The sequence below is a fragment of the Gasterosteus aculeatus genome, chromosome 17 (genome assembly GCF_964276395.1).
Source record: "Gasterosteus aculeatus chromosome 17, fGasAcu3.hap1.1, whole genome shotgun sequence".
Taxonomy (NCBI): Eukaryota; Metazoa; Chordata; class Actinopteri; order Perciformes; family Gasterosteidae; genus Gasterosteus; species Gasterosteus aculeatus.
This window is the reverse complement of record NC_135705.1, coordinates 13,828,407-13,848,416: the sequence shown is the minus strand read 5'-3', so window position 1 is coordinate 13,848,416 and position 20,010 is coordinate 13,828,407. Positions and strand designations below refer to the sequence as shown.

Sequence of the window (20,010 nt, the reverse complement as noted above, 5' to 3'; positions counted from 1 at the left end):
AGGAGGGATCACCGTCAATTGGCCTGGTGGAGGTCACTGAGGTAGTCAAACAACTCCGCAGTGGCAAAGCCCGGGGATTGATGAGATCCATCCAGAGATGCTAAAAGCAATGGGTGTTAGGGGGTTGTCTTGGATGACACGCCTCTTCAACATTGCGTGGAAGTCTGGGACAGTGTCAAAAGAGTGGTAGACCGGGGTGGTGGTACCCCTCTTCAAAAAGGGGGACCAGAGAGTGTGTGCCAATTACAGGGGTATCACACTACTCAGCCTACTGGGTAAAGTCTACTCTAAGGTGCTGGAAAGGAGGGTTCGGGCGAGAGTCGAACCAAGGATTGAAAAGGAACAATGCGGTTTTCGTGCTGGTCATGGAACAACGGACCAGCTCTTCACTATTTCCAAGATCATAGAGGGGGCTTGGGAGTATGCTCATCCAGTCTACATGTGTTTTGTGGACTTAGAGAAGGCGTATGACCGGGTCCGCCGAGAGAAACGGTGGGAGGTGCTGCGGGAGTACGGGGTGAGGGGGTCCTTGCTTGGGGCCATCCAATCCTTGTACGCCCAAAGCGAGAGCTGGGTTCGGGTGCTCGGCAGTAAGTCGAAGGCGTTTCCGGTGGGGGTTGTCCTTCGCCAGGGCTGCGCCTTGTCACCAATCTTGTTTGTGGTTTTCATGGACAGGATATCGAGGCGTAGTCGGGGGGAGGAGGGTCTACAGATCTCATCTTTTTGATTGATCTGCTTTTTGCAGATGATGTGGTCCTGATGGCATCTTCCGTCGGTGACCTCCAACTCTCACTGGAGCGTTTTGGAGTTGAGTGTGAAGCGGTCGGGATGAGGATTAGCACCTCTAAATCTGAGGCCATGGTTCTCAGCAGGAAACCGATGGATTGCCTACTCCAGGTAGGGAATGTGTCCTTACCCCAAGTGAAGGAGTTCAAGTACCTCGGGGTCTTGCTCACGAGTGAGGGGAAGATGGAGTGTGAGTGTGGCCGGAGAATCGGAGCAGCGGGGGCGGTATTGCACTCGCTTTATCGCACCGTTGTGACGAAAAGAGAGCTGAGCCGGAAGGCAAAGCTCTTGATCTACCGGTCAATCTTCGTTCCTACCCTCACCTATCGTCATGAAGGATGGGTCATGACCGAAAGAACTAGGTCACGGGTACAAGTGGCCGAAATGGGTTTCCTCAGGAGAGTGGCTGGCATCTCCCTTAGGGATAGGGTGAGAAGCTCAGCCATTCGCGAGGAACTCAGAGTAGAGCCGCTGCTCCTTTGCGTCAAAAGGAGCCAGTTAAGGTGGTTTGGGCATCTGGTGAGGATGCCCCCTGGGCACCTCCCTAGGGAGGTGTTCCAGGCACGGCCAGCTGGGAAGAGGCCCCGGGGAAGACCCAGGACTAGGTGGAGAGATTATATCTCTTCACTGGCCTGGGAACGCCTTGGGATCCCCCAGTCAGAGCTGGTAGATGTGGCCCGGGAAAGGGAAGTTTGGGGTCCCCCGCTGGAGCTGTTGCCCCCACGACCCGACCCCGGATAAGCGGTTGAAAATGGATGGAGATTATATATTATATTATTTAAAGTTATAAATGTAAAAATGAGTGTTTTTCATAATACGGTGTATTTCCGTTATCGGTACACTGAAATAGATGCATTAATTACGGTTTGCGCTGATATATACATATACGGTATTTCAATGTGATAGAAAGAAAAGAAAAAAAGACACAAAAGACACAAAAGACCTATTTTTAATCAACGGTCTTTTACCGTTGCGATTTAACAGTTTATTACCGTAAAATCAACGTACTTTTTTACAGTGTAGTTCTCAAAACTGATGCTCAACTCCTTAATGTATGATTCTTAATGTAACTTGATTATGTGTCATGTTGACGCAATTAGAACAAATAATGACATTTTAATAATGATTCATGAAATGATCTGTATAAGGATCTTATACAGATAAGATCTGCTATGAAATTCAACTTGCCTGTACGTATCTCAAATGATTCGGACACAGTCAACCCCATGACTGGGGGTGGAATGTTCAGTCCTGTCATGAGCACAAGCAAAAAGACATTTGTTGTAATAATACTTGTGGATAGCGATTTTTTTAAGCGCCGGCCATAACTCCTCCCTCAGACACAATTTAACTGAACAACAGCAAAGCCATTGACTTTCTCCCAGGACAGGCCTGGGTCATATTAAGTAAAACCCTGGCTCAGCATCACTAGTTTGTTTGTCACAGATTGGTTCATCTTCATGGATCGAATGATGTTGATTTTCATTCGGTAGAGGGTGGAGGAGATTTAGCAACGACCAGGATAAGGAAACTATGAGAGACAGTGAGAGTTCAGTTTGGGAAAGGACATGTGAGAATGAGCAGCGCTGTCTAAATTAAGAGTAAATTTGTTGCGTATGTCTATGTGTGTGCATCCAAAGCAAAGCTGTATTGTCCGAGGGATAGAACATTTGCCCTTGGCTTAGGTGGTCAGACTCCAAAATAATAACACAGAAAAATCAGGAAGAAGTCACATATGTATAATACATTTAATTAATTAATTAATTAAATGTTGGAATGGAAGGCAGTAAATGTGAAATTAGCAGCATGTAAATAATTCAATAAACCTACAGTATAAAATACATTTTCTACTCTTTTGATGGCCAAATTTATATTTCTGTTGTTTCCGTTTTGGGTTAATTGCTTCCCTTAAAATCCCGTCTGATACCATAAAAGGTACATAATGCTGAAAGATATATATTTTCTATAAAGCTCAGCCTGCAACCAAAATCAATTGCATTAACGTTCAAATCTTTTACTGTCTGTACAGGGTATATTTACAACAGGGCAGCGGTGACAGGGGTTATATATGTTTAGAAGTTCTAAGCTCCTTCTTCTAATGATCCCTTTTCTTATCAGAATTAGAATCATTTATTGGCCATGTATTTATTTGCCTATGCTTTTAACGATTTATATCAAGCACTATATATTTTTCACTGCAATCCTTTCAAGATCAATACAATGGAAAAATATAGATATACACATCTCTCTCTCTCTCTCTCTCTCTCTCTCTCTCTCTCTCTCTCTCTCTCTGGATTGCAGTTCTACTTCCACAACGTAGTGTTTTCAGTTTCATCGCGGATGTAAATCGCAGAGAGAAGACACACACACGCACACACACACACACACACACACACACACACACAGATACACACTCAAACACACTCGTGCCCGGCAGAGTTCGGCAGATGGAGCCCTCACTCCAGCAGCACGCACGCAGATGAAAGTGACTCCGTGCAGGGGTTTTGTAGTAGTTTCAGCTCCTGTGACACTGCGGAGAGGAGCCTTCGGTCCCGGAGAGCACAATGACGCTGTGAAGCGTCGGGTTCTTCGTCCGGTGCGCATATTGAATACGACTCGGACCACGGCGCGCGCTGACAGAATATCAACGTTGTCTCGACTTTAAAAGATTAGTCGGATATCTGCCGCCCCCCCACAAAAAGACGCAAATGACAACGACAGACAATTGGGCGAACTTTGTATCCGTCTTTTCTTTTCTCTAAGTGCCATTTGTACCTCAACATCGGCTGTCAGACCCTTCGGTGTCGCGTGAAGTTGGAGATGCGTCGCGTGAACCTCATCTCCGAACGGTAGGCGATGTTTTTACTGGTATCAGTACATTACACATTACATTACATTACATGACATTACATGCATCGTGGAATAACGTAAGTAAGATGGCAAATACGGTTAAAACTTATAACTAATGCTTCCAAAAATGTGGCGCGACTGTTGCTTCACTGCTTTTCTTTTGCACGAGAACGCCCGCAGCTGCATAATTAAGGTGATACGGGTCGTTTACTTTGTCCTGGTCCAAACTCAACAAGTGAAAAAGGATCACCTGGCTGAGATTTTCATTTTGCAGTTAGGTGTCCTTTCTCCTTTAATTTGTTGAAATGCCGTTCAGTAATAAATACAAAAGAAGGCTATAATATAATTTTATTGTTTATTTCTTGAGGTCATGACCCAGAGTCATCAGAATTCAAATGACCTGCCTCAATTACCTTAATCCGCCAAATTGGCAATACAACGTTGTTTTACTGTGGTAAACAGGGTTGATAATTCTGTAATTCTGGTCTTAAGGCCTCATTGTGTGTTTCTAGTGTAGAACTTCTAATTCTGCCTATAACGTTGTTGAAAAGTTTGACTCATTCACTACTAGGCAACAAATGTTAGCTTGTTTTGCTGGACCAAGTGGGCGGGTCGCTGCGTTGTCTGAGTGTGTGTGCTGTATTACGATGGAAGCAAAAATTGTTAGATCCCACCCAAGCCCCTTCAGTCCCTTAAAAATGAAAACACACACACACGTACATGCACAAACACACACGTTAGCCATGCATGGAATAATGCTCTTGTGTGTCCAGGATGGGATGAGGTCACAGCATCGGTGCTGTTGCAGGGATACGGTTACATTACTTTTATGCGGGCCATGCATAAGGAATCGACACCACCTACGCTCTGTCCCTTTTGCTGTTTAGATCACTGTGAGGGTGTAAATGTCGGCTTGTGGGGATCCTTGATTGTCTCGGCAGCACGCAAATAACGTATCTATGTCATATGTGTGTGTTAAAAAGAGTCTGTTGGTCTATCTGTTGCTCGAACAGTAGATCACAAAGGCCCTTTTGCTCAGCCTGTGGGTTTGGCTTCGCTCCAGTCATTAAAACTAAGAAGGTGCACTGAAGGAAACTTTGCTGCCATCATCTTAGACAAAAGGCTACTTTTTTTGTTTAACAGTAGAAATGTGAGAATTTTATTCTCTTCCATTCCAACGTGATCTCCAAAACCTGTTCGTAAAAATGTATATGAAAATCTTGAACATACAAATTCGTAACAATACATACGAACTGGCGGTGGTTAACCACGCCCCTTGAGTGAACAACATGGCCGACCATGTTGGATTCTTGAGTGAACGTCTCTCCGCCATGTTGGATTTTTTGAGGGGGTTAGTATTGTATTCTTACAATTTAACATTGATTTCTCGTTAAAAATGCAATCATAACACGTTAACTTTGCATCATTAGACTTCACGAAGTGTGTTTACGGGGTGCAGGTCCCCATTCACTTTGAATAAGGTGACATCATCAGTTGCGGTCCGTATTTATTTAGTATGTATCACTACGAATTTGTATCTTCAAGATTTTCGTATACATTTTTACGAACAGGTTTTGGAGATCAGGCTGTCCATTCAGTTTGACTGTGTTTTTTCTACATGCTAATTCAGTCATTTTGATATCAATGTAAGTTGGCCAAACCAGTTGTAATGTAATGCTTGCAATTTATATAATTTATCAGTATTGTTTTCACTTGCTGTTGTGGTAGGAGGCTGGTTTCACTTTGCATTGAGTAACCTGCTAATAGAAATTCAAATAGGGTCCCTAAAATGTCCCCTAGAGTCAAATCACAGATAGAGTCTTACATATATCCCGAAGTATGATTTTTGTCCATCAAGATTCAGAAAACCTTGGTTGTATTACTAAGAAACAATTGGGAATTCATTTTCAGTCAGCTGACCGATGGGAAAACAACTAATAGCATCAGCTCTGGATCTCCCGGCAGATTATCATTTCTGATGTATTTGACCAGTGGTTCAACCCTAGTTGAGTAAACAGTCCTTTTTTTGACTGCAGATCTTTTTATTTATAAACACAACAAGGGCAAAGACATATTTAGTGATCAGGCATCATCCATTCACGCTCTACCCATCCTGGGTGAACCTTTGTGCCTCAGGCAAGCTGTGGAAATAAATACCAACCTTTTCCCAGAACCGATAACCTTTAAAAGTCCTCAGTGTTTTCTCCGTGTGAGCCACATTATTGCACTCACAATAGGGACAGTGTTCTCAACCAGCCAAAAGCCCAGATCACATTTCCTCTTCCTGATTTAAGATCAACTCAGTTGACTACTGGTACGAGCTGCTCCTCAAAAACACAGCAACAAGAACATCCCTCTGTTTTGGTATTATGCAAGTGTGTGTGGGGGGGGGGGATTCAGGTTTATAGCAGGGGTGGATGGATTTGGGTGGACAGAGTGCACAGACCACTGACCAGGATCAGTCAATGTTGCTGTTGAAGTACACAGACGAAGTTGCGTGGAGTTCCCTTCAGGTCAAATGTTGGTTCATGTATTCATTTGCATCATTGAGGGTGGGGTTAAGTTAATAATTTGTGTGTGGTGTGTCTGACTGTCTGAACAAGGGTGTGTATCAGCGTTAGTGTTACTCTCTTATGAATGATGAGCAGGTCATGAAAGTATCAGTGTGGATTCCTTTGAGGAGTAACACATATCCTAGCTGTCTCATGCCAACCTTATGACAGCTCGCTGAGCCAAATTTAACAATGTTTCCCCCTCCGAAAAAGATGATCTTTTGCAACCCGCAGGAGAAAACAAATCAACAATTGTCAGTCTGTTTCAAGCTGGGGAATCACACTAAAGAGCATGCTAGCTTGTGACACCCTCATATACAAATAACTTCACAGTGAACTGGCTGACCCTTCATCGTTTTCCCCTGCTCCTCAGGGACACAACATCAAGAGTCTCATAACTGTCTGACCTCTGATCCTTTGGTGGCTGGGACATTACAAAAGCGCACCAATGACTCGGAGAGAAAGAAAGAAAAGGCTACAGGATGAAGGAATGGCATGTTTCCTGTTCAGTTGGAATCTATGTCTTATGTCATGGGGTGTTATGTTTTAACTTCACAAGCCTTGGGAGGAAAAGGAAATGAGAAATGCTTGATTTTTGTGAAACAAATCCCAAACATCTTATAATGACGTACAGGCCAGGTGACACATTTTGGGCATGACGCCTATAAAATAATTCCTTATTCATATTATTTGTAAAATGCGTAGTAGGATTTGTTGATTAATGGAAAAGTTGGTGGACAGATAATTAATAAGAGACCATTTTGATACTCGAATGATTGTTTGAATGAATTCCTACTCACAGACATTGTTCCAGTTTCTTAAACGTCAGCATTTTCTGCTTGTCACAATTGTGTCATTGTAAATTGAATATCTTTGTGTTTTTAGGCTGTTAATCCTCACCTTGGCTTTCACGTATCTACCAACAATTTATTTGACAAAACTGGAGCATGGCAATATATTATCAGATAATGTTCATAGTAGTCGTAGTGAACTCAATTTCTCTCATTTGCAGTACAGCTGATAAATATGCGGTTTATGGACAGCCACCAGCTTACACAACAAACACATACAAAAGCATGTTTGGGCAATGGAGGATGCTATTAATACACTTATAAGCACACACACATACAGAGAAACACATGCCACACGCTCATAAAACAAGTGGTGTGATGCTATTAATATTTTGAGAAAAGGCAATTCAACGCAGTCTCCCAAAACACGTGCACTCGCGTGATTACTGACAAAAGCACAAGTGATCACTGACAGGTGACACTAAAAATAAACCGTCATAGTTACATATACTGGAACCTGCACAAAGAGCCTCAGTGCTCCTTCAAAAGAAACAAATGGGCACTAATAATACATTGGTATCAACACACGGCAGCAAGTGTTCATGCACCCTCAACTGTCGCACAAACAGATCCTACTCATGCAAACACAAAGACCTGCTGTGTACACTCAAATGAAACAACTGAAAGCTATTAATATCTTGGCGCGTATAGGACGGACACACACAAGGACACGCTCATTTAGATGCACTCATACGGAGATTGATACTCCAGCTGCTCGGAAGCAGAGGGACAGAATGTCCCCAACAGCTGTGGATTCCTTCAAATATAAGGACATATGAACGCAGGGATGGTGGGCCGGAGGGAACTGGTAAAGGTTACCAGCATGTTGGATAGCCGTCATTAAATTGCAATCGTGTGTGTCTGTGTTTGTGTGAGTGGATTTTTTAATACATAGCTCAGTGTCAGCCTGTTAAACGTGTTTGTAAGTTCATTTGTTTATAGTTCCCATTACAAGTACTCTCTGAACTTCTGCTCTTTATCAGGCTTTGTTGCGACTCTAACCACCCATAAACCTCAAGCCCGTTTCCATTGTTTGTGTAGGTAGCACTTCACCTAATATTTGACTTTCAGTCGGAACTTCATCCAATAGCACCGTGGAGTTCACTCAAACAATAGACAAAGCACATTTGAGGGCAACAGTGTGGATATAAATACTGCTAAAGGGACATCTGTAACTCTGAAGCTGCAGCATTGAACCAGTGAAGCCATTCAACTAAAATAGCAGCTCTGCTTGTCTAAATGAACCAAGAGGATGTTATGGTGCAGACTAACTTTAGAAACAGGAAGTCACTGTTTCTCTGTGCGTGTGTGTGTATGTGTCAGTGATTCAGATGTTTTTCTGCACAAGCCTCACAGAAAGAGGATGATGGTTGTGAAACAAATATGCTATTACAGAAACCAGAAGTTTCTCTCCTGTTTATTTTTAGCACCACAACGTCCAAACGAGAGAGACAGAAGCACACACAGATCTTATCTTTATGCAGTTCTCTTTAGTTTTTTAAACGTTCAAGATTTTGTCTTGTAAATAGAATATCTTTTCATTTTTAAAATGTCCATCCCGCATGTTTAGAGCACAATCGATGAATAGCAGACCATATAAAGCAATGTCTTAAAATACCTCTACTATTCTACTGTGATATAGAAACAACTACAAACTGTAAATGTCCTCTTCGAGTCACCTTTTTAAACCCTTCAGTGGCATTGTGGAGGACACCTTGACTCTTCAAATGCATCAGCAGTGACTGAGCTGGTTTTGTACTGAGTTATGTTTCACACTCTAAGTCACAACTTCAGTATCAACACATTGAAAACATTTTAAAAATACATATATGTCAGTTTGGACCCTGTGTCTCTGGGAGAACACTTTGTGTCACATTGTCGTTGGCAAGTTTAGATTTGCATTGTTGATTCAGGCCTGTCTTCACTTAATTAGGTGAAAAAATAAAACACAGGTGTTTCTTTTCTGTTTATGTGAAAGTAGCACTGACTTCCTGATCATTTCCTTTCTGTCAAGGGAGCCAACTTGGTTGGTAATTGTGTGTTGTTGTGTGTGTGTGTGTGCGTGTGCGTGTGCGCTCGTGTGTGTGTGTGTGTGTGTGTGAGAGAGAGAGAGAGAGGGTGTATGCAGATCATTTGAGTCCCAACCACCATTAACACCACAGACCCACTGCTCCAGTGATTGATTTCCTCTGAAAACACAGACATTTTTCTGGTAACACATACTGTTCCGCTACAACACCTATTTCCTGTTGCACGTTCAACATTTTTAAATAACAGAAAAAATCAGGCATTTCAAAAAACACGCCTTCAACTTCAACCCTGACACTGTTACGCAGGCATTAACCTGTGAAAAGTGTTACTGGTTTGAATATTTCTGAGATTGAGTTACGTGGTAAAGTAGGATTCCAGTGAAGCAATAATTATGTTTATTGCAGGAATCATTTTTAAGGATGCCTACTGTGTCTCTAGTAGGAGCTGTTCAAATAAACTAATGATGCAAAAATCATCACATAAAATATATATATATATACAAACTTCTTTTTGTTCTGCTAGACAGAATACATGAAAACACATCCAACAAACCAATATAGTTGTTGTTGTCTTGTTAGGAATTCTGTATGTCATCATCAAGCATGAAAGAGAACTGAAACTAACCGATCAGTCTGTATGATATATTCTTGTACTATAAATAGTTCTGGTTATTAACTCCACATTCATTTTGTTCATGTTCTACTTGTGTAAATCTTGAGCTGCAGTAATGAGAGCGTGGGAGTGTTTTCTTCTTTAGAGGAATTCTGTCAACCCCTAACGCCTTCATGGACATGGTTATTTCTCTCTGAGTCAGGACTGCTTTTGGAAAGAGGGTCAAATAACGCTGCCTGCGTCTGTAAAACTTACAATAAGGCTCCTCTAGGAGGGAAGTTTACTTGTGTGCAACCTGTATGGAAGTTTGATATGAGCTGTGTTTTGAGTCAAACTGCTGAAAACGTCCCGTGAAGTTTTCTCTCTAGTAGAAGTGAAGCCATTGAACTGGAGGTAGTGTTTTACTCTAGTTTACAAAGAACAATCACACAACTCTAGAAACACAATCTGCTTGATTTATCTCTATACATGTAACTTTGGAATTTTTATTTTGAAGTGGTTTGACAATGTAATCTATATTTGAATCCAAAACAACTCTCCGAACGAGGTAATCATTTCAGTAAACTTCCACATCCTTCCCTCCATCCCTCTGTCCCTCTACCTCAGAGAGAGGAAGGTGTCTGTTTCCATACTGTATCCGTCTAAGCTTTTGTATCGGCACTAAAGAATTCCTCACCATGGTTGTTGGTTTCATGTTTCAGTCGCATTGACACTTGAAAACAATATCGTGAAGTTATCTCGAAACTTGCAGATTTCTGTTGACTTCTTGTTATGGAGCATCACAAAACCTGGGAAAAAATTGGGATGATGTTTCCTCACTAACATGTATCATTAGTGTTCCTGTTATGTTGTATAAGTAGGTCATACCACCAGGCCTATCTTGCGCCATGCATGTCACAGTTGTATCCTTTGAGTTGAAATGTAAGGTTGTTTAACATATCAGGCTTTCAATTGTGTAAATGGATCAAAACCCTTTTCACTCCCCCGCACCTATAAAAACATCTGTCTTTTGTTAGGACAACCAAAGCTTGTTTAAATTGTCTTACTAGTGCTAAACTTAGATTTGTATTCCTTTCATTTTAGCAAAACATGGAACGGAGATGACAGATTGATGTACCTGACCCAAATGACTTGACCACACAATGTTCAATTCCAACCACCACCCGGTTTCCTTCATTATTCTTTCTTTCTTCTGTGCACCTCCAGACCCAACACACAGAAACACCTCTCTCTTTTGCTTCCCTGAATGCATGGTTGGACAATAGCCAGTTCATTTGAGGCAGGAAGACTTGAATGAAATATGACTGGTGAATGAAAGTGCAAAGTTCAAGTTCAAGTACACATCTGTACACACACTTATCCCAAATTAACTGAGTGCACTCTGATCGTTTATGATCGTTTATGTAAAGCACACCTAGTAAAAGGTGCTCAGATTGTACTTGGACGATTTTATTGAACATTTATTAAAAATACTAATGATGCCCAATGAACGGATATGCTGTGTTCTTCTTCTGCAGTGGATGCGATCATTAGTAATCCGGTTACATTATCCATACATGGGAAACAGCCCATGGACCTAGGTGTGACCCAGAGGTTGTTACATCCAGGCCTAGATCCGGCCATGCTGGCCCCCCGCCCTCCTTTGTTCCTTGGACCCCTGAACTCTCAGCATTGCTCCCAGTTTTCCCCGCGGCACGTGCAGGTAAGGACAAACCAGTAGAAGTGTAGGTTTACAAATTAAAAGCTTCAGTGGCACCAGGGTCCGCTTGTTGTTTATTTCTTGAGTATGTTGAATGTGTTTCACAAAATGTTGCCTTTTTATTTTGCAAATATAGAGGGAATAGTAATTTATATCAAAATATTCTTTTGTTTGGCTGAGTTGTCACAAAAATGTGGCAGTTGCAATGTTTGCCGCTTTTTGTGCAAATCTTACGTGCACAGTCCAAGCCGACTTGGCTGGTCAGTGTTGATATTGCTTTATTTCTTTCTTCTCAGTATAACATTGAACAAAGGCAAAGAGAGATGGAGCAGGAGAAGAGAGAAGAGCTACATCAGCTCATCCGAAAGAGTAAAAATGAGCAGAGTGAGTATCATGTAATGTAATTTATCCTCATGGAATTGCTTCTGTAGGTTATGTGAAAGGCTATTTTGCTGTTGAAGTGCTCTTCATATGAGTCATAACGCACTTCATGTTTCAATAGAAAGAAGGGGATTTCCTACAGGGCTATGATGTATTCGCAGATTCCAAGGAAATGTGTACCCATATCAAACAAAAAGCAAACAAACAGACTCGTTTCAGGAAACACTGTTCTTAGTCTTTACCGTATAGAGGAAATGAAGAGAGGTCAGAGGAAAGTGACAAATATCCTGGATCCTTCTTCAGAGGCTTGACTTCTTTTTAATGCTGTAGTTATATTCAGTATCTCGAGAGGAAAACTATTCACATTTGCCTATCTTTAACACTTTATATTAAAAGCTCTGTTGTCTCACCGTAGGTCTCATTATATTGTTGTCATGATTCCAATCAATGCCCCAATGAAGTAACTTTATTGACTGGTAGGTGCTGTAGCCAGTCCACTGGTAAAACAGAAACTTCGGGAACACATAATAATGAAGAGCCAGCCTGCCCACAACAACCTGCCCTTGACTCCAAACCACAGCACTCCTACACCCGGATACAGGTGAGAGAGGCAAATGGACACACAGATCAATGATTTGTCTAAATAGAATAGCATAGTATAGCATAGTTCTCCATAGTAGAGAAGGCCTCTCTTGTGGTACTAATGAAAGTCATGAAATCATTTCAAAATAACAACAATGTTTAAATAAATCTGTACTCATTATTTTGGTCTTTCTAGGCTCCCCGTTCCTGACATGTCCCCAACATCTCCGACTATAGCATGTGACCAGCGTAAAGACCTTGCCCTGCGCAGGACAGGTATGATTTTTCTGTTTCTTTGTGTCTGTGGTAAAGGTTCCCCCTTGAGGTCAAAGCCATGAAGGTCCGTGGTGGTTTTACATTTCGGGTCTGTTCTGTTGTCCCGTGTCATTTCAATTCAAATGTTTCTTTCAATGTGAATGAAAGTGGGAGTGGTTTCGTCTCACTGTAAATCTCTGCGAGTACACAAACATTATTTATTTGCGTTGCCCTAGAACCCTTAGGTGCCAGCACACACACACACACACATGCTTTTTTTGGCATGGCGACAACACAAAGCTGTCTTTTATCTGCTCTGAGCCAGCCACTGATTGATTGTTTTGTTTGGGCTCCTCGGAGCCTGACCAATGTAAACATTGGACTTTTTATACTATTGACCAGGCTTGAGGTATTTGCTTGGTTCCGCTCTGTTGCACATTGCTTCAATTTGGTTTTCATATGGAAGTTGAGTGCATCCTCACGGCATTTGAATTACTGGGTGGGAACAGTCCTGCTGATGTGGAAGATGTCTGACATCTGTCAGTTTATCTGTGAGTTCTGTGAGTTTAAAAGACATAGATATCCTTCTTTATGTATACATTTTCATTTGGGATAACAATGTCTGCATCTGTGTGTGTGGTGTTTTTTTGCATTTGTGTATATTTGTATCTACAGTCTCTGAGCCCACTCTGAAGTGGAAGTTAAAGAAGCTCATCAGTACAAGGCCAAACCCGCTGCAGCGTAAGATCAGCGCCCCTCCTGCGGTGAAGCATAGGACAGAAACTCTGGGTAGAGTTATCTACATTAACCTGGATTTGTTTCTTTTATTTCCACTGCTCTTTTTCCCCTCTCAAGTACTTTGATACGCCATTTGTATCATACTTTGTTATTTTGTTATTTCAATGCGTGGCAAGATATTGTAATTCATTTCCATTTGGACATGCGCTACTTTGATGCTGCGTGAACAAATGTATTCTGATGGTGTGTCAAATCTGTCCCCCAGACTCTTCCACAAGCAGTCTCAGCACCCCAGCATCAGGGTGCAGCTCACCCAACGACAGCCTCCATTCGGACAATGGGCACCTCCCAGTGGCACATGAGGTTACACCCACTTTTATATTTACATTGATTAGGGATCAATATCCTGTTCAATACAGACGGCAGGAAGTGTTCAACTTGCATGCAGTTTTCTTTTGTCTTCCCATTGTGGATTTGTTTATAAAATATTTCATTGCTTTCCTTGCTATATTTTTTAAACAGTACAAACCCGATTTATTCTCTGCTTATTTGTCCTTTTTTTGCAAATATTTGTTTTTTGTGTTGGACGATGTGATCATTTGTAAGCAATGGTCTGTACAGATAATCTCCATGCTAATTATTTCTCTCATTCAGGCACAGAGGTTGCTGGCTCATTTCACTTCTCCTCCCAACCACCCTGCAATGCACAACATCACTGCTGGACTTCCTGCTCAGGTGAGCAATAATACAGTCTTCGGTTCCCTTCCAAATGTTTTTAAAAGATTACAGATCACACAAATACGCATGTTCATGAATTTATGCGTATCCAAGACTGAGTGTCTTGGATAGTGCTTGCACACTTGAAGACTTGTGGTGTATTTCAGCTTTCAATTCCCTTTTTGCCTTTATGATGCCTCCCTATCTTGTGAAACAGTAATGTCGAAGTTTGCTCACTTGATAAGTGTCTATAATACGTCTATAAATAGAGATTCTATCTCTACATTGCAAACCGTGACTTGATGCACAAACCCTCCATTTAGCTAATTTGTGTTAAGCTGTAACAATGATGAGGCCTTATCTAATTCCTAGTGGTCTTTCTGAAGTTTTTAAAAACATTTCTCCTAATTTCATCTCTCCTCATAGACTGACCTACGAGTAGCCAGGCCGTTAGCAGTATCTGCTATGCATCAGATCTACATGTCTGTAGACGGAAGCAGTCAAGCCCTGACTCAGCGCCAGCAGCCTCTGCTCATACTGGAACCACATACCGGACTAGTGCATTCCCAGCTTGTCTCTTGTGAGTTGTGTAACCGAATGTGTATAGAAAAATAAATACTTCAAAATGCATATATACAGAAGGCATGTGTGTAGATATGCCTAATACAATTGAATAGGTTGCATTTGCATGCCACCTTCATTTTAAAATCTCAACTTTCTGTCATTGGATATTGGATGACTCCCTAACCTTTTCATGAACCAAATTGACAGACTGCATACTCTTGATTTATGGCACTTTAGGGTTATTTCAAGATCAAGGATCTTACAAAATCCTTATGATGAGCTGACACCACTAGAAGAGGGATTAGAAACCTGGTGCCTCATTTTTTTAGAATGCACCGTTCATACAAATCTGGAAAGATCCGAGCTGTTCTGTTTGAAGCTGTGACACTGAACAATGTTCCACGACCCAATCTCAGCTGTCTTCTGGGTTCCCTCATCTGGTTTAGGGAGGAACCTTTTCCCGTGACTGCTGATATTTGGCAACTGTTTTATTGTTTCCCTGTCTTAGAAGAAAACCGGGATGAACTGCATTCAGTTCAATGGACTAAATGATTCTTACTGATACATTTCAAGATGTAAAGGCAGTAAACATTGAACTGATCAATTCAGGGAAATTTCTGCTCAGACAATTTCTACTGCTGAGGGTCCTACTGAGGTCAGTTTTGTCCTTGGCAAAGCCAAACTGGCTCCTTTTTCCCATTACTGAAGGTACTGTCTATGCGAGTGTTCATGAATGGTGGGTGTAAAATAAAACAATCGGCAGCCTTATCTATAAATGTCTAATGTGTAGGTAACTACGTGGCAAAGTAATATCAATGGAAGTAGGAGACATGGGAGTAAGAGACACATTCTGGCAACAGTGACCCAGAGGAAATCTGAGTAGCATTCAAAACAGCCCAATCTTATAAACTTGCATGGTTTAGTAAAGCAGGGGACATCCCTCCCACCCTACTGACTTCAGACCTGTTTCCTGACTTTCTTTTGTTCTGAATCTTGTAGCACAAGGGAGCCCTCTACTTGGCACTTGACAGGGATGCAGTTTCACAAACAATACAGAAATATGCTATAAATTCCAGCAACATAATCATGATGAAGTATTTTCCTTTGTATAATTATTTTCACCATGGATTACAGCTCTGTGTCAGGCCCATGTTTAAAGAGAGCAGAATGAACAGAAAAAGGCCATCTTTATTTGGCTCAAAAAATCACAAAACTCAAAATCACTCCATGAGGAGGAAAACACAAAAGGTATAAACAGGTTGGAGGAACTGAGTCCATAAACAGAAACTGAAATTCTTATAGAACGGGAGCGGGGAAAAGCAAGACCGAACCAGGCAGGCGAGGGACACCGAGTTAAAGGCGACAGGCTCAGGTTGCAGAATGGTCGGTACACTCATGCACCAGGGAAAGGGAAACACAGACTATAAGACACGTGAGGGTAATGGGAAACAGGTGGACACAATCAGGGATCAGGGGAGACGATTCGACTGGTGACAGGGGCAAGTGACCTGAAACGAGAGAGGGGTTAATCTTTCAAAATAAAACAGGAAATGACAAGAAAAGGCACGAAGACGAGAAAACCCCAACTTGATCTCACCGGGGTGTGACACTGTTGTATTTCACACCGGACTTCACTTTCCACTTGATGAGTATCATAACCCCGCAATTATAACATCTCTCTGCTCATTTCTTCGCCCTATCATCCTGTTTTTTCTTTTAATCCCTAACTCTACCCCTATTTTAATTTCCTTTTATTCATTTGGTATATTTTTTTATCTCCATCCATTCCGCTTGTTTATTATTGCTCCTCCACGTTTAGCCCTACCCCTCTGCCCCCATCTTTATTTGCCATCTTCTAAACTGTTCCTCCCTCTCCACCTTTTGGCAGTTCGTGGTTTGAGTTCCAGTCCTCTCCAGCAGCAACAGCTTCACCTGTCCTCCTCGACCAGAAGGGAAGGCGTAGTTACTTTGCCCTGCCACAGACCTCTGGAGCGAACACGCTCAGAGCCTCCGCCCTACAGCCGCTCACCTCTTACTCTGCATGCCAGCCGCCACCCACACATCCAGCACCAGCTGACCCAGCACTATCACAGGAGTGGACTGGAGAGGTTTAAGCAGAATGCATACCTGTGCAAGGTAAAAGGGGGCAGGTAGCAGGTTCCAAATTGCAAGCACCCATCCAAAAGAGTACTAAAAAAGAAAAACACAAAGTTTGTTCTAAAAAAATCTGGAATCTGGAGTTGGCTTTAGTAACACTGTAAAACCTGTACCTTATATTAGCTGACAATCAAGTCCACTGAATCCCTTGTCTAACACAGATCCCATCGGAGGATATGGACTTGGAGGAGATTGGATCAGAATCAGGTTCGGGTCCTGGTTCCGTGTGCGATTCAGAACCAGGCTCTATGTGTGAGGAAGGCTACCACAGGAGACACAGCACTGCCAGCACTGACTCAGTTTATGGCACAGAGTCCACTGCCTCCTCACGGGACAGCTTGATCGAGCCCTCACACTCACTTTGTCAGGTACTGATATATACTAATATCTGAACACACATGCAGTTTCCAGGGGGACAATATATTACTTTATCTTGAAATACATTTTTACTATATATGTTTAACTGTGTCTAGTAGAAAAGGTTAAAAATATCTAGTTTATGCTTCTGTACATGAATGGAATTCTTCAAAGCCTGTTTTGGACATCAGAGGGCGCTGCAGCTTCATTACTGCAAGATGAAAAGATGGAGGGCTACAGTAGTTTGAAAGCATGTTTGGCAATTATGTATTTTCTTTATCAGTTGCTCGTTCTAGACAAGCATTATTAAATTAGCCAAAAAATGAATGAATGTAATGGAGAGAGACATTGGACTTTTGAGTGTGTGGAAATGTACTCCAGTTAGCCATTTCCGTGTTTTGCTGCTGGTACATGCTCCTTCATTCCCTGTTCTTCTGTTTTACCGTATGTCCTGGGAACCACAGAGGCAAGTGAACCTTAGATCAGGTCTCCATCTGGACCCCATGGCTGCGCCGACCCTAGTTTGGCCTCATCAGCCTCTGGTTCGGACCAAGTCTTCCCCAGCCTCCACTACCCTGCCTCCTTCTCCACATCCACCTGCAACCCTGTCACTGTCCAGCAGTGCAGCAGACGTCCAGCTACGCTTCACCACAGGTGAGGATTTCTTTTTTTATCTGGAAAATGTGAAAAGATTACATGAATTATAATTAATTTATAATTGGATATGGTAATACGGAGAAAAGGAAACAAAGTTTATATGTGTGTGCGTGTGTGCTAGGACTGGTTTATGATGCTCAGATGCAGAAGCATCAGTGTACCTGTGGGGACAACAGCCGCCACCCTGAGCATGCTGGGAGGGTCCAGAGCATCTGGTCCAGACTGCATGAAAGAGGTCTCAGGAGCCAGTGTGAGGTATGACACACACACACGCACTGCACATACTGGCAGATCAATAACCCCAGAGTCAGTATTATATGTAATTTTATGTGTGTGTGTGTGTGTGTGTGTGTGTGTGTGTGTGTGTGTGTGTGTGTGTGCGTGTGCGTGTGTGTGTGTGTGTGTGCAGCGTATCCGCAGCAGGAAGGCCACTCTAGAAGAGCTGCAGTCGGTCCATTCAGAGAAACATGTGCTTCTTTTCGGAACCAACCCACTCAACCGCCTTAAACTGGACAACCGTAAGCTGGCTGGTAATATCCATAATAATAATTAAAGAAATCATGACTAGAAAATTCTGATAATAATAATATTTACATGACAATTGAATGACAACAGTCATCCTCTTCAGGAGTCTTATCTCAACGGATTTTTGTGATGTTGCCATGTGGAGGAGTTGGGGTTAGTGCCACACACACACACACACATGCATGTACATTGTACATTGTAGACCCCTTTTAAAACCCAAGTCATGTGAGAATCTAAAGGCTGTACAAAGGTGAGAGGTGGAAGAGAAAGAGAGGAGGAGGGAGGAAGGAGGAGGGAAGAACACATTCAGAGTCTTTAGTTCGGAGGGGTGCGTGCCAGTTAAACTGGACTTTATTTAGAGGGAATGGATGTGGGGAAGCAGTGAATGAAAAACAACATAAATTGCGAAAGTAGGCGAACACAACAATGGACCATGAGAGAAGGGAAAATTAAGAGGATATGAAAGAAGCAAAAGATCATCGCATAACACAGATGAAAATGTGCATGAAAAACTGTTGTGTAGCACAACAAGAAGAGAGGAGGCAGATAAGAGAGTAGGAGAGGAGAGGAGAAAGGATAAGAAGAAGGGGGCCGGGTGTTAGTTGATAAGACGACTGATCTTCCTGGATTTCCGGACCGTGGCTGCTCTGGTGAAGAAGGGTGATTGGAACAAGATGCTAAAGTCTGTGATAAAAGAAATTCCTCTGATTTCATTGTTCCAACGTGACACACCACGTGAGTTTTCAAACATGGAGTAATGTTGAAACATAAGACAGGCTTTAGATAGATGTAACAAAAAGAAACACTACTAGAATACACAATACGAATAATCATGTCATTTGATATTTAAAATTAAAAGAAGTGTAGTCAAAAGGGAATATCAGTTAGCTTGATCATCGTACACCGCACTGTCTATAGTCACCTCCTCATGACAAACACCAGTCAGATTAAATTAAATGTGTTAAAGTATCCAGTGGAACTGTCAGGTGTAATTACGCCAAATGCTGAGTATACAGTATACAGTACTCATTTGAGACTAAAACAACTACAGAAAATACATTTGATTTCTGATTGGACCTATTTTGATTGCATCTTCAATTAACAACTGTTGCTAACTCTAACTACTTTTATCTCGTCTCATCCTGTTTTTACGGACAGGTGGACATTGATACAATCTGGAATGAACTTCACACTTCAGTGGCGTCCCGTATTGCTGCAGGATGTGTCACAGACCTGGCACTGAAGGTGGCGCAAGGAGAGCTGAAGGTGTGTGTTTGTTACCAAATACCTTATCAACAAGTCCCATTGATTTTCTATGGACTTTCAGAGCTGCAGTGTAACAGGTTGAGAAATGTGTGCTGTGTACTGTGCTGTGTAGCTTTAGTAAATCCCCTCCTGTAGAAAGCTGTCTGCAATGGAAAGAGCTTAAATATATGAACTGTGATGGTTGTCCACTGAAAGCATAAAGGTATTTGTGCTTTCTTCTCACAGAATGGCTTTGCAGTGGTGAGGCCTCCTGGACACCACGCAAACCACTCCTCCCCTCTGTAAGTACAGTAGCACACACAGAGATGTAGCCTCTCTATCTCTCTATCTTAATATTTGTGTGATTGTGTGTGTGTGCCTGGGTTTGTGTACTGCGTGCTACCTAGCTGATGCCCGAGGCATTCTACCTCCTCCACTGTTTTTTTTTTAA

At 42.1% G+C, this 20,010-nt stretch overlaps 1 protein-coding gene across 7 annotated transcripts in view; it reads left to right on the top strand.

Annotated features, from left to right (window-relative positions):
- LOC120834784 (histone deacetylase 7) overlaps window positions 1–20,010 on the top strand; it is a 38,289-nt gene that overhangs the window by 6,255 nt on the left and 12,024 nt on the right. Inside the window, exons 1-18 of one of the 7 annotated variants that reach the window (XM_078092408.1) lie at window positions 791–897; window positions 3,550–3,635; window positions 11,200–11,384; window positions 11,678–11,765; window positions 12,243–12,363; window positions 12,541–12,620; window positions 13,275–13,388; window positions 13,603–13,700; window positions 13,992–14,072; window positions 14,481–14,634; window positions 16,507–16,754; window positions 16,937–17,143; window positions 17,597–17,786; window positions 17,911–18,044; window positions 18,199–18,319; window positions 18,418–18,467; window positions 19,473–19,580; window positions 19,806–19,861. In XM_078092408.1, the coding sequence (XP_077948534.1) occupies window positions 11,253–11,384; window positions 11,678–11,765; window positions 12,243–12,363; window positions 12,541–12,620; window positions 13,275–13,388; window positions 13,603–13,700; window positions 13,992–14,072; window positions 14,481–14,634; window positions 16,507–16,754; window positions 16,937–17,143; window positions 17,597–17,786; window positions 17,911–18,044; window positions 18,199–18,319; window positions 18,418–18,467; window positions 19,473–19,580; window positions 19,806–19,861 (1,982 nt within the window). In that variant the 5' untranslated portion in view covers window positions 791–897; window positions 3,550–3,635; window positions 11,200–11,252. Of the gene's footprint in view, window positions 1–745; window positions 898–3,119; window positions 3,636–11,199; window positions 11,385–11,677; window positions 11,766–12,242; window positions 12,364–12,540; window positions 12,621–13,274; window positions 13,389–13,602; window positions 13,701–13,991; window positions 14,073–14,480; window positions 14,635–16,506; window positions 16,755–16,936; window positions 17,144–17,596; window positions 17,787–17,910; window positions 18,045–18,198; window positions 18,320–18,417; window positions 18,468–19,472; window positions 19,581–19,805; window positions 19,862–20,010 lie in introns of those variants that run through there. The other 6 variants (XM_078092409.1, XM_078092407.1, XM_078092410.1 and 3 more) reach the window with 6 other exon arrangements.